The sequence below is a fragment of the Salmo salar genome, chromosome 13 (genome assembly GCF_965601325.2).
Source record: "Salmo salar chromosome 13, fSalSal1, whole genome shotgun sequence".
In the NCBI taxonomy this organism is placed as follows: domain Eukaryota; kingdom Metazoa; phylum Chordata; class Actinopteri; order Salmoniformes; family Salmonidae; genus Salmo; species Salmo salar.
Window position 1 is genome coordinate 52,609,205 of NC_138303.1, and position 16,594 is coordinate 52,625,798.

The following is a 16,594-nucleotide window of genomic DNA, read 5'->3' on the forward strand; positions in this document are numbered from 1 at the left end:
TATGTTAAAAAAAGATGAAGATCAACATAATGATTCTTCATTTCATGAAGCCTCGATTTCATTTTAGAAAAACCTTTTTACATGATTAGCTTGTTCATTTCTGGCTGAGGTCGCTTATTCAGTGCTGATTCAAATGCATTCAGTCATGGTCATACTGAAAATCCAGTAAAGTATTTATTAGTAGGGTAATATTTAACAATATGGGACATTTGGGAAAATTGTTTTCATTGTCATTGGTGATTCCAATAACAATGGAGGGAGAGTGAACATTGAGATGGTAAACATTGTCATATAATTGTGTTTTTAATGATGTACGAACATATTTCTGCATGATATATTTCTGCATATTTCTGCATCATATTTCTGATGGAGGAACAATATGATTTTATATTTTAATATGATTAAAATATAAACATGTAACTTGATATGAAGACAGGAATGAATGCAATACCCCCATACAAACCATGTCTTTTTTTGGTTCAAATAGGTCATATGATCTCCATGACAACAGTCATAATGGTAACATGGAAATATATTAATGTAAAACCATGGCAACATTCTCCAATTGAATTAAGCAGCACCTGTGCACATTACAGAAGAAGATAAAAGACAAAAGGAGCTGGCTTGCGCTTGCCAAGCAGCTGTGGCTTTCAGACCTTAAATCCATGCATATTTCCTGTATGGGAATCATTTGTTTTCATACCTTTCTGTGCAGTGCATTACCGTGGCATTCAATGGTTTTGTGTGATATTTGAGCAAACAGATCTAAAATAGTAAAATAATGTGAATGGGGCTGTGTGTTAGTAATGTGTATTTGTTTAGCAATCAACCCAACATGAATGTCAAAGAGAGGGGTTTAATGATTAAACTAATTTGATTGGGTGTTATTTCCGTAAAGAGAAATGTTAGGCAAGTGAATACCATGGTCGTTGTGTGTAGAGAATGGTGAATAGTGTTGATGTGGTCTCTTTTCTCTAAGCTGTGGGGAGAGAGAACATTACATCACCATGCCATCAAATCTGATGGATTTACCCCCCTCCCTTCCCCAGATTCTGTGTTCAGTGGTAATGGCATTGTAACACTCTCACCCTTGAAAATGTTAGTGTGTGTGTATGTGTATATGTGTGTGTAAAACAATGAGAGAGAGAGAGAGAGAGAGAGAGAGAGAGATATTACTTTTAAAAGGATATTGTTGTTCCCACCTCTCATTGCCATATTTTATTAATCTATTTATTCAGTGTGCACATTATTATACTTTTTTGGGGGGAGATCTAAATATTGCTAATTTAACCATTCTCCTTTTTGTTTAAAATGCAAGTTTGTGCTGCTACAGTGGTATGAAAATAAAAACGTGTTCCAAATTAAACACCCCACCTCTCTGTCATGGTTTGAACCATTTATTGGCGGGAGCACTGTGCACTGTTAGGATGCTGTAATTATTTAAGAGTGGACAAACGTGAGCAGGTAGCCTACTTTTTGAAGTGATTTGTTTGACAATCAGATGAAAACATCTTGACTGGTTTTGTTCATGCCACATTAAAAGGTAATACATTTTTACCGTAAAAAAAAAAAGCGAGGTCTCATGATAAAAATAGAGACCACCCCAAATGTCACGGTATAATTCACACTCTGTATTCATTGTTCTCGCAGTGATGTTCAGCATACACGTACTCTGTCCGCCCTGTTTTTTACAATGATACAATTCATGGCATAGCCTTACAGTTCAAGAAGCGTTGATAAAGCTTACATTTTTACACTCAAGGCAACTTGATCCAACGGAAGACTATTTTCTCCATCCGGTTTTTACATTGTGCAATGAAACCCTTTCCCGTCCAATATCCATTCTATGAATAGCAACTCTGTATGTTTTTAACATTAAGTGAGCTTATATAATGCACTCAAGCCTCATGTTACCTTTCCTTTAATGGGCAAATTTCATAACAGCCATTTCATGACAGGAAGATACTGAGTGTATGAGGGAAGGTAAAAAAATCAAATGGCGTTTTCAAGCAATTTTTTCTAATAGGGTTTTCGAGCTCCCAAATCGGGCAGATAAATGCTACCAGTAGATGGCAATGTTTCAAGTAGGCCTAACTTGTGCTTCACTATCACAAGCTATCAGTAGCTAACAGGGAAGAAATATGAGGGCGAGCGCGAAGCATGAACGTGAACAATAGCTGTGAACAATGGCGGCAGCAAACCCAACACCAGCAAAGGTCGGTCGCAAAAGGCAAAGCCCCGTATGGGATTATTTTGAGTACATTGCTGGAAAGGACAAAATAAAATGTATTGTAGTGCCAGAAGATGGCAGTGTGTGTGGAACAGAGATAAAAGGGAAAACTCTACCAACCTCAAAGTTCATCTGAATAGCACCCACAAAGACTTTCAGGATAAAGAGAATTCGGTCAGGAGTCTACCTACTCCTGGTATCATATGAACAACCATAAGACTTGAAAAATGTGTAGAATTGCAGGAAATTAGCATTGCTTGCTGTTTGGGGTTTTAGGCTGGGTTTCTGTATAGTACTTTGTGACATCTGATAATGTAAAAAGGGCTTTATAAATACATTTGATTGATTGATTGATTGAATTAGCTTTAAAACTGCACAATGTTCTCTTCGCTAAATGGAATAATGTGTACAATTATGGAAAATTAGTTTTAAAACTGTGAATTTTTCTCTGCCAACAAGAAGTGTTTGACCAGTTTGAACAGTTTGGGGTCACATGGGTTGTGAAGTGGTAGTTTCTTACTACGCCAATAAATGACAATATCCATTCCAACCTTTGCCACCTTTCAAATGTATGTGACCAAATAGCACTTGAGTACCCCTGTTATAGGCCTACAACACATAATTGTCTCTGAGCCTCCTGTGCATAAGGCTACTTTCTGTCCGTAAAACTAAAACGGAAACTGAATAATATAAAAACAAAATAGAAATGTTTTTATCAAACTGAAATGGAATAAAAATGAGTAAATCAATTCTGAAAATAAACTGAAACTAAACCGAATTCATGGATCTACAGTACTGTACAGTGGCTTCGAAAATATTCACCCCCTTGGCATTTTTCCTATTTTGTTGCCTCACAACCTGGAACTGAAATTGATTTTTGGGGGGGGGTTGTATCATTTTATTTACACAACATGCCTCCCACTTTGAAGATGCTAAATATTTGTTATTGTGAAACAAACAAGAAATAAGACAAAAAAACTGAAAACTTGAGCGTGCATAACTTTTCACCCCCCCAAAGTCAATACTTTGTAGAGCCAAATACATTTAAACTCAGTTTTTCACAATTCCTGACATTTAATCCAAGTAAAAATTCACTGTCTTAGGTCAGTTAGGATCACCACTTTATTTTAAGAATGTGAAATGTCAGAATAATAGTAGAGCGAATGATTTATTGGAGCTTTATATTTCTTTTATCACATTCCCAGTGGGTCAGAAGTTTACATACACTCAATTAGTATTTGGTAGCATCACCTTTAAATTGTTTAACTTGGGTCAAACGTTTTGGGTAGCCTTCCACAAGCTTCCCACAATAAGTTGGGTGAATTTTGGCCCATTCCTCCTGACAGAGCTGGTGTAACTGAGGCAGGTTTGTAGGCCTCCTTGCTCGCACACACTTTTTCAGTTCTGCCCACACATTTTCTATGGGATTGAGGTCAGGGATTTGTGATGGCCACTCCAATCCCTTGACTTTGTTGTCCTTAAGCCATTTTGCCACAACTTTGGAAGTATGCTTGGGGTCAATGTCCATTTGGAAGACCCATTTGCGACCAAGCTTTAACTTCCTGACTGATGTCTTGAGATCTTGCTTCAATATATCCACATCATTTACCTCCCTCAAGGTGCCATCTATTTTGTTTCATCAGACCAAAGGACATTTCTCCAAAAAGTACGATCTTTCTCCCCATGTGCAGTTGCAAACCGTAGTCTGGCTTTTTTATGGCGGTTTTGGAGCAGTGGCTTCTTCCTTGCTGAGTGACCTTTCAGGTTATGTCGATATAGGACTCGTTTTACTGTGGATATAGATAATTCTGTACCTGTTTCCTCCAGCATCTTCACAAGGTTGATTTGCACTTTTCGTACCAAAGTGTATGTTCATCTCTAGGAGACAGAACACGTCTCCTTCCTGAGTGGTATGACGGCTGCGTGGTCCCATTGTGTTTATGCTTGCGTACTATTGTTTGTATAAATGAACGTGGTACCTTCAGGCATTTGGAAATTGCTCCCAAGGATAAACCAGACTTGTGGAGGTCTACACATTTTTTGGCTGATGTTTTTTGATTTTCCCATTATGTCAAGCAAAGAGGCACTGAGTTTGAAGGTAGGCCTTGAAATACATCCACGGCTACACCTCCAATTGACTCAAATGATGTCAGTTAGCCTATTAGAAGCTTCTAAAGCAATGACATAATTTACTGGAATTTTCCATGCTGTTTAAAGGCACAGTCAACTTAGTGTATGTAAACATCTGACCCTCTGGAATTGTGAAACAATTAATTATAAGTGAAATAATCTGTCTGTAAACAATTGCTGGAAAAATTACTTGTGTCATGCACAAAGTAGATGTCCTAACCGACTTGCCAAAACAATAGTTTGTTAACAAGAAATTTGTGGAGTGGTTGAAAAATGACTCCAACCTAAGTGTATGTAAACTTCCGACTTCAATTGTATGTGACTTCTGAAGGTAATTGGTTGCACCAAATCTTATTTAGGGGCTTCATAGCAAATGGGGTGAATACATATGCACGCACCACTTTTCAGTTTAACATTTGTTTTTCATTTTTGAAGCAAGTTATTTTTTTAATTTCACTTCACCAATTTGGACAATTTTGTGTATGTAAAATCCAAATAAAAATCAATTTAAATTAGAGGTTGTAATGCACATTTTTGGGGGAAAAAAGCCAAGGGGGTGAATACTTTTGCAAGGCACTGTACGTATGCATCATATTGCAAGCAAAATGCAATGATAAACATGATTCAACTCCTAGCATGTAATGGCCATTCATATCAATGTGATATTGCAAACGCAGATACCTTATCTACAGTAGCTTTATTAGTTTGCCAAAAAAAGGCAATACTTTACATTAAGTTTCCCCTATTACTATCTAATTAAAACAGTAATATATGTAGTAACAACATAGTAGTTAAATAGTAGTGGGAAACCAGGTAGCCTAGCGGTTAGAGCATTGGGCCAGCAACCGAAAGGTCTCTAGTCGAATCCCCTAGCCGACAAGGTGAAAAATTAAGCGCTGCACTTAACCCTAATTACTCCAGGGTTGCCATTCATAATGGCAGACTCTGGCTGTGACTCCATTCTCCGAGGGTGTCTCAGGGAGAGTGAGATATGCAAAAAACGCATTTCCAATTCAAACATGTGTACATGTGTCAAATAGGACACATATAAGAACTACTACATTATTATTATTACATAGGTGTTACTATGTAATTACACGGGTTGTAGTTATTACACAATTGTAACAAGAAACATATAATTACACATCCACTTGCTGATGGTTATTCCATATGTGTAATTAATGATGTTATTACACATGTTCTTGTTTTACTATGTAACTAATATCTTGTAATTACACATTTAAAAGTCACCTGTTAAATAACTTGAACAAAATCTGCTACATGTAAGTACAAGGTGCCACTACTATTGAATACATGTATTAGCAGGGTTGATAAATAGGCTAGGGCCTGATAACAACAAGTGTAACAAGGCACACCCAATGATGTTGAGTACACCCTGTCATTAACTACCGGTCATTTTCAATTTGTTCACTTCTATGTTATGACATGGCTCAAAGGCTATTCCGAATCAAGTACAATGAAGTTGCATAGGATATACTTGTATACTTGTAATTATCATGTACCTATTCAAGAGCACGCAACTTATTGTAAAGTGAAACCCAGTAGGGTATAACCTTTATAATTACTATATAGTTACAATGTAACAACCTTAGCAGACAATAGGCTGGCCAGCAGAAATTCGGAGACAGGAGAACATTAAGTATAACCTTTTTAGATTTTAGTTACATTGTAATTACAATGTTGTTACAAGGGATATACATGTATTTACAATGCAACATAATGTGTAGTGAATTTACTTTTTTTGCAGACAATAGGCTGGACAGGAGAAATAAGGAGACGAGAAAATGTTTCAGTTTGAATTTTCTTTAATGGATTTGACAAAGATTTATATTAAAACTATTCAAATTCAATTTCTCATTCCAGACTCAAAGCAATAACTATTTTAGTTAGTAAAAAATACTAACACAGGTTGGTACAGCAAGCTAGCTAGCATTTACCTATTTTTCACTAATTTAGCTAGCTAGCTACAGTAGCTACTGCAAGCACCGGTACAATGTCAACACGTTTATCCACTCATTCAATAAACGTTACAAAATCATCATACAACTGATTCAACATTTATTTAACAATTTTGCACATTACAAACCTTTATAACCATGACAAATTAAGAGAATGGCTGCAGGCTATTCCACGTGTGAATTCTGGACTAGGTGCGGAACTTGGACTAGTCAATGTTTTTCATGTAATCGCCTTCCACGGATTAACAACACTGGAAAGGAATCACAAGAATTTGCACTAATGGACTGTGATAGGATTCCACAGGAATGGGCTTGTATTTTAGCATTCAATGCTTGACCATTGCCATTAATGTGAGTCATTGGTTTCAATAGCCTCTATTCTCTCACGCTAAGTGCTGGCCATTTTAATACACTGATGGACTTGGATTAGAATGTGATTGTACATGTGATTGTACATTATGATATCACAGGAAAATATTTAGTTTCAGTCATATTAGCATGAGAGCAATACTTAATCGCCCTCCCATCCGCACAGGTTCAACATTCCATCCCTCTACCACACCATGCCCCCACCCCCCCGTTCCCACACCGCCCGCCTCCTCTCCTATCCTGAAACTCTGAATCCATTGGATTGTCCTTCAAATAGATTAATTCAATTATTTCACTTTACAGGCTTTTAACCCTATCAGTCCCGAGATCCCAGCAAAAATCGGCTTTTCATTTATCTGACTTGAGTTTGTGACAGCAACTATGTTATTACAGTATAATATTTTCTGGGATTTCCTATGATTTTCTATGTTGAAGAGCCCCTTACCGTCTAACGATTCCTGTGTAGCTTGTGAGCATCATAGAGCAAAACAGGTTACATGTGCATGTTCGTGATAGCTTTTAATAGTTTGTACCTCAAACCATTCGGACTCTACAGACATGTTTGTATACAAGACCCGGCCCGGGCCCCTATGGAATCCACCCTTGTCTCACAAACACCACTCTAAGGCAGCCCCCGTTAATCACACAGACTACTGGTTGGTACCGACGGATGCAGAAGAAATAGAAAAATCATACTTGTATAATCCAATCTGTAGCTCAAACACACAATGTGTAAAAGGGATTAGAAGTCTAAAATGCACCGCCATTACAGTTGGACTCATTGGGTTAAATGATTCAAATTTACATGCTTTTATGTCAACCAATGTATTACAGTACGTGCCAGAATGTGGAAATCCTTTGTGTAACAATTTTAAAAGTTCCTATGGCTAAACATCTCCTAAAATCAAATAAGAACTCCCTCCAAAACCACTCACCCCTGATATACTGTATGTAAGACACTCCCTCCCTGCCCTATTTCTTCACACTGACCACAACCTTTGTACTTGTGAACATTTTAGGTAAAACATGATAGGTTAAACCCTGTAGAACATTTCTATTTTTTGGATCTTTGTAAAAGTCACACTGACAACATGCTCATTAGATGAATTGATAAATAATTTGTGTTTTGTTCTGTATTTCTTTTAACTATTCAGCCCTACCAAGTCTGCAAGGGGGAATTAACCAGGGCAGAGGGAATTGAATTAAGCCCAGGACATGACCAAAGACCAGATGTGCCACATTCTGCCCCTCAGGTTAATATCCAGGATTTTTAGATTAAATACAGTACATCTTTAAAACACTCCCTATTTGCATGTCCCTATTTGCATTTTTCCTGTTTTGCCCAATGAAACTGGATGGAAGCCAGGAATGACATAAGGTGGTTTAACAATTGATAGTTTTGGTGTTTGGGCTGTATGTATCTGTTCACAATCATTTGTCAACATAAATCACTGACAAAAATGAAGTACTTACACTCTAAACTATTAGCATTTTGTTAGAGTAATAGCAGAAAGTGTATTCCTATATCAAAATCTTCACATCTATAACACAATGCTTTTAGGTATTAACATGTTCATCCAAATTACTTTAGTGTTTTTTTTCTCTGGATTGAAACATATTTGATTCTGGCCCCTCAAAAGTGCTCTTAATTGCTCGCTTGAAAGGGGCATGATTATATAGATGTTCGGCTTTCTTTATATAAAAATGAATCATCATTCCACTGCTGAAATTATGCTGTGTTCTCATGTGAAAAATCCCAAGTGCTTTACAAGGTACTGACGGTAAAAGGCTGGGTCATATAGAAAACATGTTCAGATGTTATCTTATAATTTATCCTCAACTTAACCAATTCAGGGTTCTGGCATTACTGTAACAAATCCATGGTTAAGTGTGATTGTTGTCATCATTTTTACAAGCTAATGTCATAAATTTGCGTTGTGACTTAGGTTATTTTCTGGAGCTCTGGTTTAGTAGATTAAAAAAACGACCATACTATTTTTTACAAGTTGGCATTTTAATATGTGAAAACATTCAGACTGGTAATACACACTCCACAACGAGAGCTGAAAAGCTAAGCAATTAACGTAGTCTCTTCAGTTTCCTTCAAATGAAGTGGTAAATGAAACGTGGTTGGACTGACAAACTGGGTCATTTTTAAAAGGAGCTCCTCTGTCTTTCTTCAGTCTATCCTGCATGCAGAGGCAGATATTGCATCCCTACTTTATCAAATAAAGATTTGCCAAAATTTGCCTGTATTGAAGGTTGTTTTCAAGGTGGATGAGGATGACATAATGAAGACATGAGATCAGAGAAATTACATCATCTCTGTAATGTTCATGGATGTTTGACCTACTTCTCCTTTTCATGTAGAATTACGCAATGTATCAGGGGTAAAACCCCTACTGGATGGGTGGTTCAGATGTCAGTGGCATTAAGTCCTAAACCTACATCTCCTGCAAAGGAGGATGGGAGTCGTTGTTGACCTCTGCAGGATGTAGTGCGTGACCTTGTGAATGGAGCCCAAACTAGAGCTGCCTGGGTATATGGCAGTGGTAAGGCAGTGGTGGCTAGTGTCTCTTTAAATCGGAGGACTGGTTTGTTGTATTGGCTCATTGTAATGTGCCGTCTTCCCTTCACTAGCCTCCACTGGTGTATGACGGGGTCCGATAGAAAGCAGACAGAGGAGGGGACAGATTGATACAAATATCAACGTATGTAGGAAACACAATATCCAAAGTTGACTGGAGAGACACTAATGCTCCTCTTCTCCTTCCATGGACATCTAACTGCAGAGTTATGAGTTATTTCAGCCTTTGTTTATACTATGTGACCAGAATGTTGACTCACTGAAGACTTCGGATTGGTTCCCATGCCCCTGTAGAACACACAAGGTAACCCGTGACCTTCTACACTGGGGTCAAAGGTCAGTTACTCTGCTCTTCCCAGGACTCTGGTCATGGCTAGAAGGGATCCAGCTTTTATCAAATTAACTTACGCAGCAGGTTAGGAGAATTAACGTAGCAGGTTAGGATAATTAGGATAATTAGGTTAAGGTTATAAATAAGGGTTAGGTTAGGGTTAGCTAAAGTGCAAAAAAAAAGAGATTTGACAGTTTGTAGAGATAGATGTGTTGTAATATTTCCTGGCACCATGCACGCCCAATAATGACATCCTCATAACACTTTGCATTAAACGGGCATCAGTGCGGCCAGAGGTTTTGGATAATGATATTGTCGGGAGAGTTTGAGTCAAAAGGCTTCACTCATCAGCACCCACACATACTGTTTAAAAGTATCTGTGCATGTGCAATCAGAGAAGATTAGCCTCTCGCTTTGTGCTCTTTGTTGTTGTGGAAGTCGGCCCAATACTGCTAATACTCCTCAGTCGAGCACCTTGTTCCCTTGTTGTTCAAGCTGGGCTGGAACGCGTTTGGTACACTTTTGTTCCACTGCTAATGCTAATTTCATTTAGCTAAGTCTAGCTTTTTAAGGCACCCCTTATAAAGGGTTTGTAAAGGTCATATACTGTAAGTAGTTTATATATTTTGGACAGGAGCAAGACATTTTAAGTTTATTTGGGATCTAAATAAAATTAGCTCGCTAAATAATTTATCCTGCTTTCTGGACAGCTTCCTAGTTCCAGAGGTTTTTGATGGATTTTATGAAATACGTGTTATTCCAAAGCCGTTTAGGTGACAAACCATACTCAGTATAGAACTCAGTGGGAAATTAAATAGAAGACATGTTCTAGGAATGTGCTGTTCTGTTCAGTACCTTGAAAAGACGTCAAGGGCAGCTTGGTGTTGCCATCAACTAATTGCTCTGTGAGAAGTGAAATCACGAGTCCTGATGTTCTTGTGCAAGCTATAGACATAGACAGAAAACAAACAATTAAATGTAATTGTCCAACGTGCGCTGTGCTTATCCAGAACATTAAGTGTAATAACATTTTCAGGGCATCACTGAAATGTGCTGAAATGTGCATACAGTGTTAAATCACTCACAATATGTGCCTCTCTTTTCACACTGTCCATTAATCATTTTTGCAGATCTAAAGTAGACACCACTTAGGCTATACATTCTTTATGCAGATCTAGCTAATTAATACTTTATAAATATCCTATAAATCTATTATAAGTTGTAGTTTGTGTAAAGTGTAACTAAAAAAACAAAATGGTGAAGCAAGAGTTTGCAATGACGCAGCAGTTTGCAAGATACTTGCATTCAGGGCTCCCGAGTGGCACAGCGGTCTAAGGCACTACATCTCAGTGCTAGAGGTGTCACTACAGACCCTGGTTCGATTTCAGACTGTATCACAACTGGCCGTGATTGGGAGTCCCATAGGACAGCGCACAATTGACCCAGCGTCATCAGGGTTAGGGTTTGGCCAGGGTAGGCCATCATTGTAAATCAGAATTTGTTCTTAACTGACTTGCCTAGTTAAATATATATGTTTTTTAAATGTACTAATTACCAAATCATTATACAGACAGTGGTGTGAGATAATGGGACATAGTATGGGGTCGCATAGTATGGGGTTGTATAGTATGGGGTGGCATAGAATGGGGAGGCATAGTATGGGGCGGCATAGTATGGGGAGGCATAGTATGGGGTTGCATAGTATGGGGTGGCATAGAATGGGGAGGCATAGTATGGGGCGGCATAGTATGGGGAGGCATAGTACGGGGCGGCATAGTACGGGGCGGCATAGTATGGGATGGCAGGTAGAGTAGCCGGTAAGAGCGTTGGGCCAGTAACCGAAAGGTTGCTGGTTTGAATCCCGAGCCAACTAAGTGAAAAATCTGTCGATGTGACCTTGACCAAGGCACTTAATCCCTCTGGATAAGACTGTCTGCTTAATGAATAAATTGTAGTATTATAATAACCTGTCTCAGTGAAGATGTCAACTTGATGAATATTTTTTGCATTATTCGGCAGAAGCAGTACTGCGAGCGAAAATATGTTATCCAGCTTTCATCTTTACTATTGTTTTCTTTCATTCACATCTTATTTTGTTTAGCATTAAAGTGGCTAGTGTTGTTTATTCCATTAATTGCCATTGAGCATTCAGTAATTAAAGAACAATAAATATTTTGCAGAAATTCGTTTCTCTTGTTTGGTTGCTAGCCCATCAATTGTGCTTCAATAATACTGATCATTAGCATTCGGTGGGCAGTGAAGGCTTCTGGGAAGGGAGCTCTATACATACAGCACTCCACATTCCATTCCCATGAAGTTATGGCACTGGGCCACGGGGTTAACCCCGTGTGTGCTGACAGTGGTAAAGCACATCTACACAGTCAGGTCCATACTAAACAACGGGCATGCACTATTGGGTCCAGAACGGAACAGTTCCACAACCAATCATAATCATCCTGTCAATATAACATTATGACATATAGCCTACTACAAATAAAATGTTTATTCAGATCCATACTCTTTTCATGTTTTTACTATCAGTAAATGCAAATCATAATAATTCTAAGGACTAGTGTGGAAGGATTCTTTTTTTATGCTGCAACCAACAATACATTGACAATGGGTACCTGAAATATTTACCTACTTTATATGAACATATAAACCATTTTGTGCATGGTTCATGGGATCAACAGTGGTATGATAATAACACAACACTGCAAAGTGTAATCTGTACTTTGCCTTGACATGATTGAAAGACAATGGTCCCATGGATAGGCAATTTCAACATCAAATGTGCATGCACATCACAGGGCAAGAGAGTGCTATCCATCAAATTCAGTGAGCTGTCAAAGGGAGCTAGCTCTCTCAACCTTTCCCTATACATTTGCACTCAATTGGCCATATAATATGTAGCACCTGTGCATATTTTGCACTCCTTTGAGAATGTAAAATGTTTATCACAACTCATGGCAGTAATCAGTACCGAGACCTAATAATCAATGTATTCATATTCATAAATGCTAGTCATTAAACATACGCCTATCTGTTATTGTTTTGATAAAAGTGGTGCCAATTGCTATACCATTATATTATCTGTATAAATGCAAGCAGAATTGGCAAAACATATAAAAAATAATGTTGATCTTAGACAAAGCATAATAATAGCCAATAGCCATTCGTATTAGCCTACTTTTATAACACTTTTAACATTCCAAAGTAATTTCCCATGATGCCTTTTTGTTGTGATGGATTTAGACATAGCCTCTATATACCATATAACAATTGTTAACTTCATAATCATTGCTAAAATGGGAAAGAATGCAAACCCTCCTCTGCTTTGTCTGAAATAACATTGGATGTTTTAAGGCAACATTGTTTTATCTTTTACATAAAAATAAAACAATGCCAAGAGCTCCATCAGCTTTTTGCAGTACCATTTCATTACAGCTGTTCGTGTCCTCGGTGGATGTGTAATAGCTGCTGTTTATACCCAAACCTTTATGTTTGTGTACTGTTTGGAATTCTATAGGTTCATAGTTCTATATTTCTATACAGAGGTTTGTGTTTAAGTTAACATGTATGTTGACGAAACCATGCATTGAATGCAGACTGTGGAACCTCATGCCTTTCGGCTTGGCACACTAAATAAAGCAAATGGAACCTTTGGAACGCAATATACTGTATAGGCTAATCTGTGTGTGCTTTATAATGCAGAGCCCTGCACACTACTACATTGCTAATCTGAAACGCGCAGTTGCAGAAAGGAGAGCGGTTGCCAAGGCAGCCACCAACCTCCCCTCCCCCCTTTCCCTCCATTCCTCTTTCCCATTTATTATCAGCAGAGGTCGCATGGCATATGGTGAAGAACAGTCCAACCACTTCTCTGTCCTCGAACCATTTCCTGGAATCAATACATGAATATGCACCTCCGTCACAAAGCCTATGGATTATGAGAACAACGGGAAAAAACAAACATATTCAGAGGGCTCATTTTATGCTTTTTTAAATAAACCAAGGGGGAATATTTTATTTCATTTGTTCTGGAGTATGCCTAACTTAATAGAATAACTAATCTGCATATGTGCTGTTATTTTTGTTCTACCGTTAAGTGATAACTGTTTTGGTTCTCCAAAGTGGACGCGCTCTAGTAAGCGAAAAAAGGACTGTTCATCACTAGGACGCGAGTTGGTGCAGAAGTTCGACCGCAAACGGATGTGAGGGAAGAGTGCACAGAAAACTCAACCCCTTTTTCTTTCTTTACTTCTTTCTTATTTTGTTTGGCTAAACAATAGAGTGAGTCAAAGACACTGAAACGGATTTCATGCCGTCAGTCTCGCAGAACCTGATATGGACGTGAGATTTTATCCTGCGCACCCGTCTAGTGTGGGTTCTGATCCAAGTTGTCTAAGCTCGTTGGACTTTTACCACGCGAACAAGGTAAATACAAAGTGCAGTCCTCCTAGTGCGTTACTGCCTAGAGATTGAAGTCTACACATTTTCTCACCTGCCTCTGCTTCTTGTTCAGCAGCCTGCAACATTTGTGCAATAGACATGCATGGCATGTGGTGTTTAACTGAAACTGGATGTTTCCACCAGCGAGTGTTTCCATTCCATGTGATTCCATTCCTCATTACAACAATTACACGTTTTAAGATGGGGTTCTCTGACAACCCCACACCTCCAGATAGCCTGAACCATTTTTTTTAAATTGTTCTTCTTCTACTTCTACTTTCTTCTCTATCTCTTTTTCAGTCAACATATTGGGCATGTAATATAAGTATTCTAGGCTATAACATAATTATTTTGCTTACGTTTAGGCTATAATGTAACACACTTTGCATACCTGCTACAATTTGGATACCTGCGACAATATACTGACTGCTACAATGAAACGTTACCCTACTTGATTGCTGTTAGTCTACATTGACCAGTCTACGCGGCGTTTGATAAACTATGTTGATAGAATCTTAATACATTGCTCTTGCGCATATCCATGCACTTTGAATTTACCTACATTTTAAACTTTTCTTGTTCTAACCTTAGAGGGCTAACCATCTTTTTTAATCAGCTGGTAGAGTAGGCTATTGCTCTCGTTCTGAGAGGCTATCCCGTCAGTTGAATGAGCATGTTGGATTAAAATAGGCTATTAGTTAATATTGCCCATATCTTTGATGATTCTGAGTCACAAACACGATGTCCCACTGTGAAATGAATACTAAAATGGTTTTAGAGCCACGTCTTTAGAAGCATATTTTTACACCCCACTGCTTCAGTTCTCGAACTGCGCCGCTCTGACTTCACAATCACAGACAAGTGTGCCAGTGGCAGCCTATGTTCCATGAATATGCATATTACGATTAGACAGTTCGTTGATATACTTTTTGGTTTTGACTGCTCACATTACGGGCCTACTATAGCTTCTATTTTCAGAAAATCATGATCGGTTGAGGTCTGATCCTGTGGGTGATAATGCTGGGAAAAGGTCTAATCTGTCAGTTTTTCTTCACATCCACAGTGACAACGTAGTGGTAGCCTAAAGCCTACTATGGCTGATGGAAACAACAAGTATTTGTGCATCTAAAATAAATACTACAGTTTGCCTAATAGGTTACCCTGAGATGGGCCATTGTAGCCCGTAATACTCCTGCAAACAAGAGCAAGAGGAAGTGAAAGCAATCAGTCCGACATCTGGATTGAGTCATCATATCCATTAAATCCAGATTAGGTGGTTGAAACTTTGGATAAGCATTTGGGAATTGCACTAGGACAATTCCACAGCAAAGGAATTACGCTGAGAGTGATTTCAAAGTTTAACAAACCATACAACTCTATGCACAAGGACTACTTTTAAAAATGTACACACAAAATTTGACTAAAACATTTACTTGAAGAAGAGTGCACATGAAAATCTTGGTAACAGATTGGCGGTTTGTGCTGTTGGTGCCATCATTATGTTACCAAACTTTGCATTTGCACTGTTCTTCAAGTAAATGTGTTTTTGTATAGTTGTATGGTTTGTTAAACTTGGAAATCAAAGGATTTTGTTTGGCATACATTTTAAAGTGAAAAGTCTCAGCATAATTCCGTTACTGTGGAATTTCACACTACTAAGAATTCAATCCAGTCACATTGAGAGGCAGTTCACAGATGAAAACCTGTGGAATGACTTAGTCTCTACATGTGTTGTTCAATTAAAATTGTCTTCCCTGTAACGCACAGTGCTGAGATTGCTTGCAATGACAAGCTCAGTCCGATGATGCTGTGACACACCGCCCCAGACCATGTCTGACCCTCCGCCTCCAAATCGGTCCCGCTCCAGAGTACAGGCCTCGGTGTAACGCTCATTCCTTCGACGATAAACGTGAATCCGACCATCAACCCTGGTGAGACAAAACCACGACTCGTCAGTGAAGAGCACTTTTTGCCTGTCCTGTCTGGTCCAGCAACGGTGGGTTTGTGCCCATATGTGACGCTGTTGCCGGTGATGTCTGGTGAGGACCTGCCTTATAACAGGCCAACAAGCCCTCAGCCCCTCTCAGCCTATTGCGGACAGTCTGAGCACTGATGGAGGGATTGTGCGTTCCTGGTGTAACTCGGGCAGTTGTTGTTCCCATCCTGTACCTGTCCCGCAGGTGTGATGTCCGGATGTACCGATCCTGTGCAGGTGTTGTTACACGTGGTCTGCCACTGCGAGGACGATCAACTGTCCGTCCTGTCTCCCTGTAGCGCTGTCTTAGGTGTCTCACAGTACAGACATTGCAATTTATTGCCCTGGCCACATCTGCAGTCCTCATGCCTCCTTGCAACATGCCTAAGGCACGTTCACGCAGATGAGCAGGGACCCTGGGCATCTTTCGTTTGGTGTTTTTCAGAGTCAGTAGAAAGACCTCTTTAGTGTCCTAAGTTTTCATAACTGTGACCTTAATTGTCTACCATCTGTAAGCTGTTAGTGTCTTAACGACCATTCC

At 38.9% G+C, this 16,594-nt stretch overlaps 1 protein-coding gene across 2 annotated transcripts in view; it reads left to right on the forward strand.

Moving 5' to 3' along the window:
• Window positions 1–13,459: 13,459 nt before the first annotated feature.
• Window positions 13,460–16,594, forward strand: part of LOC106567461 (TOX high mobility group box family member 2) — a 133,197-nt gene continuing 130,062 nt past the window's right edge. For both annotated transcript variants that reach the window (XM_045693375.2, XM_045693376.2), the window contains exon 1: window positions 13,460–14,063. In XM_045693375.2, the coding sequence (XP_045549331.1) occupies window positions 13,974–14,063 (90 nt within the window). In that variant the 5' untranslated portion in view covers window positions 13,460–13,973. The remainder of the gene's footprint in view (window positions 14,064–16,594) is intronic.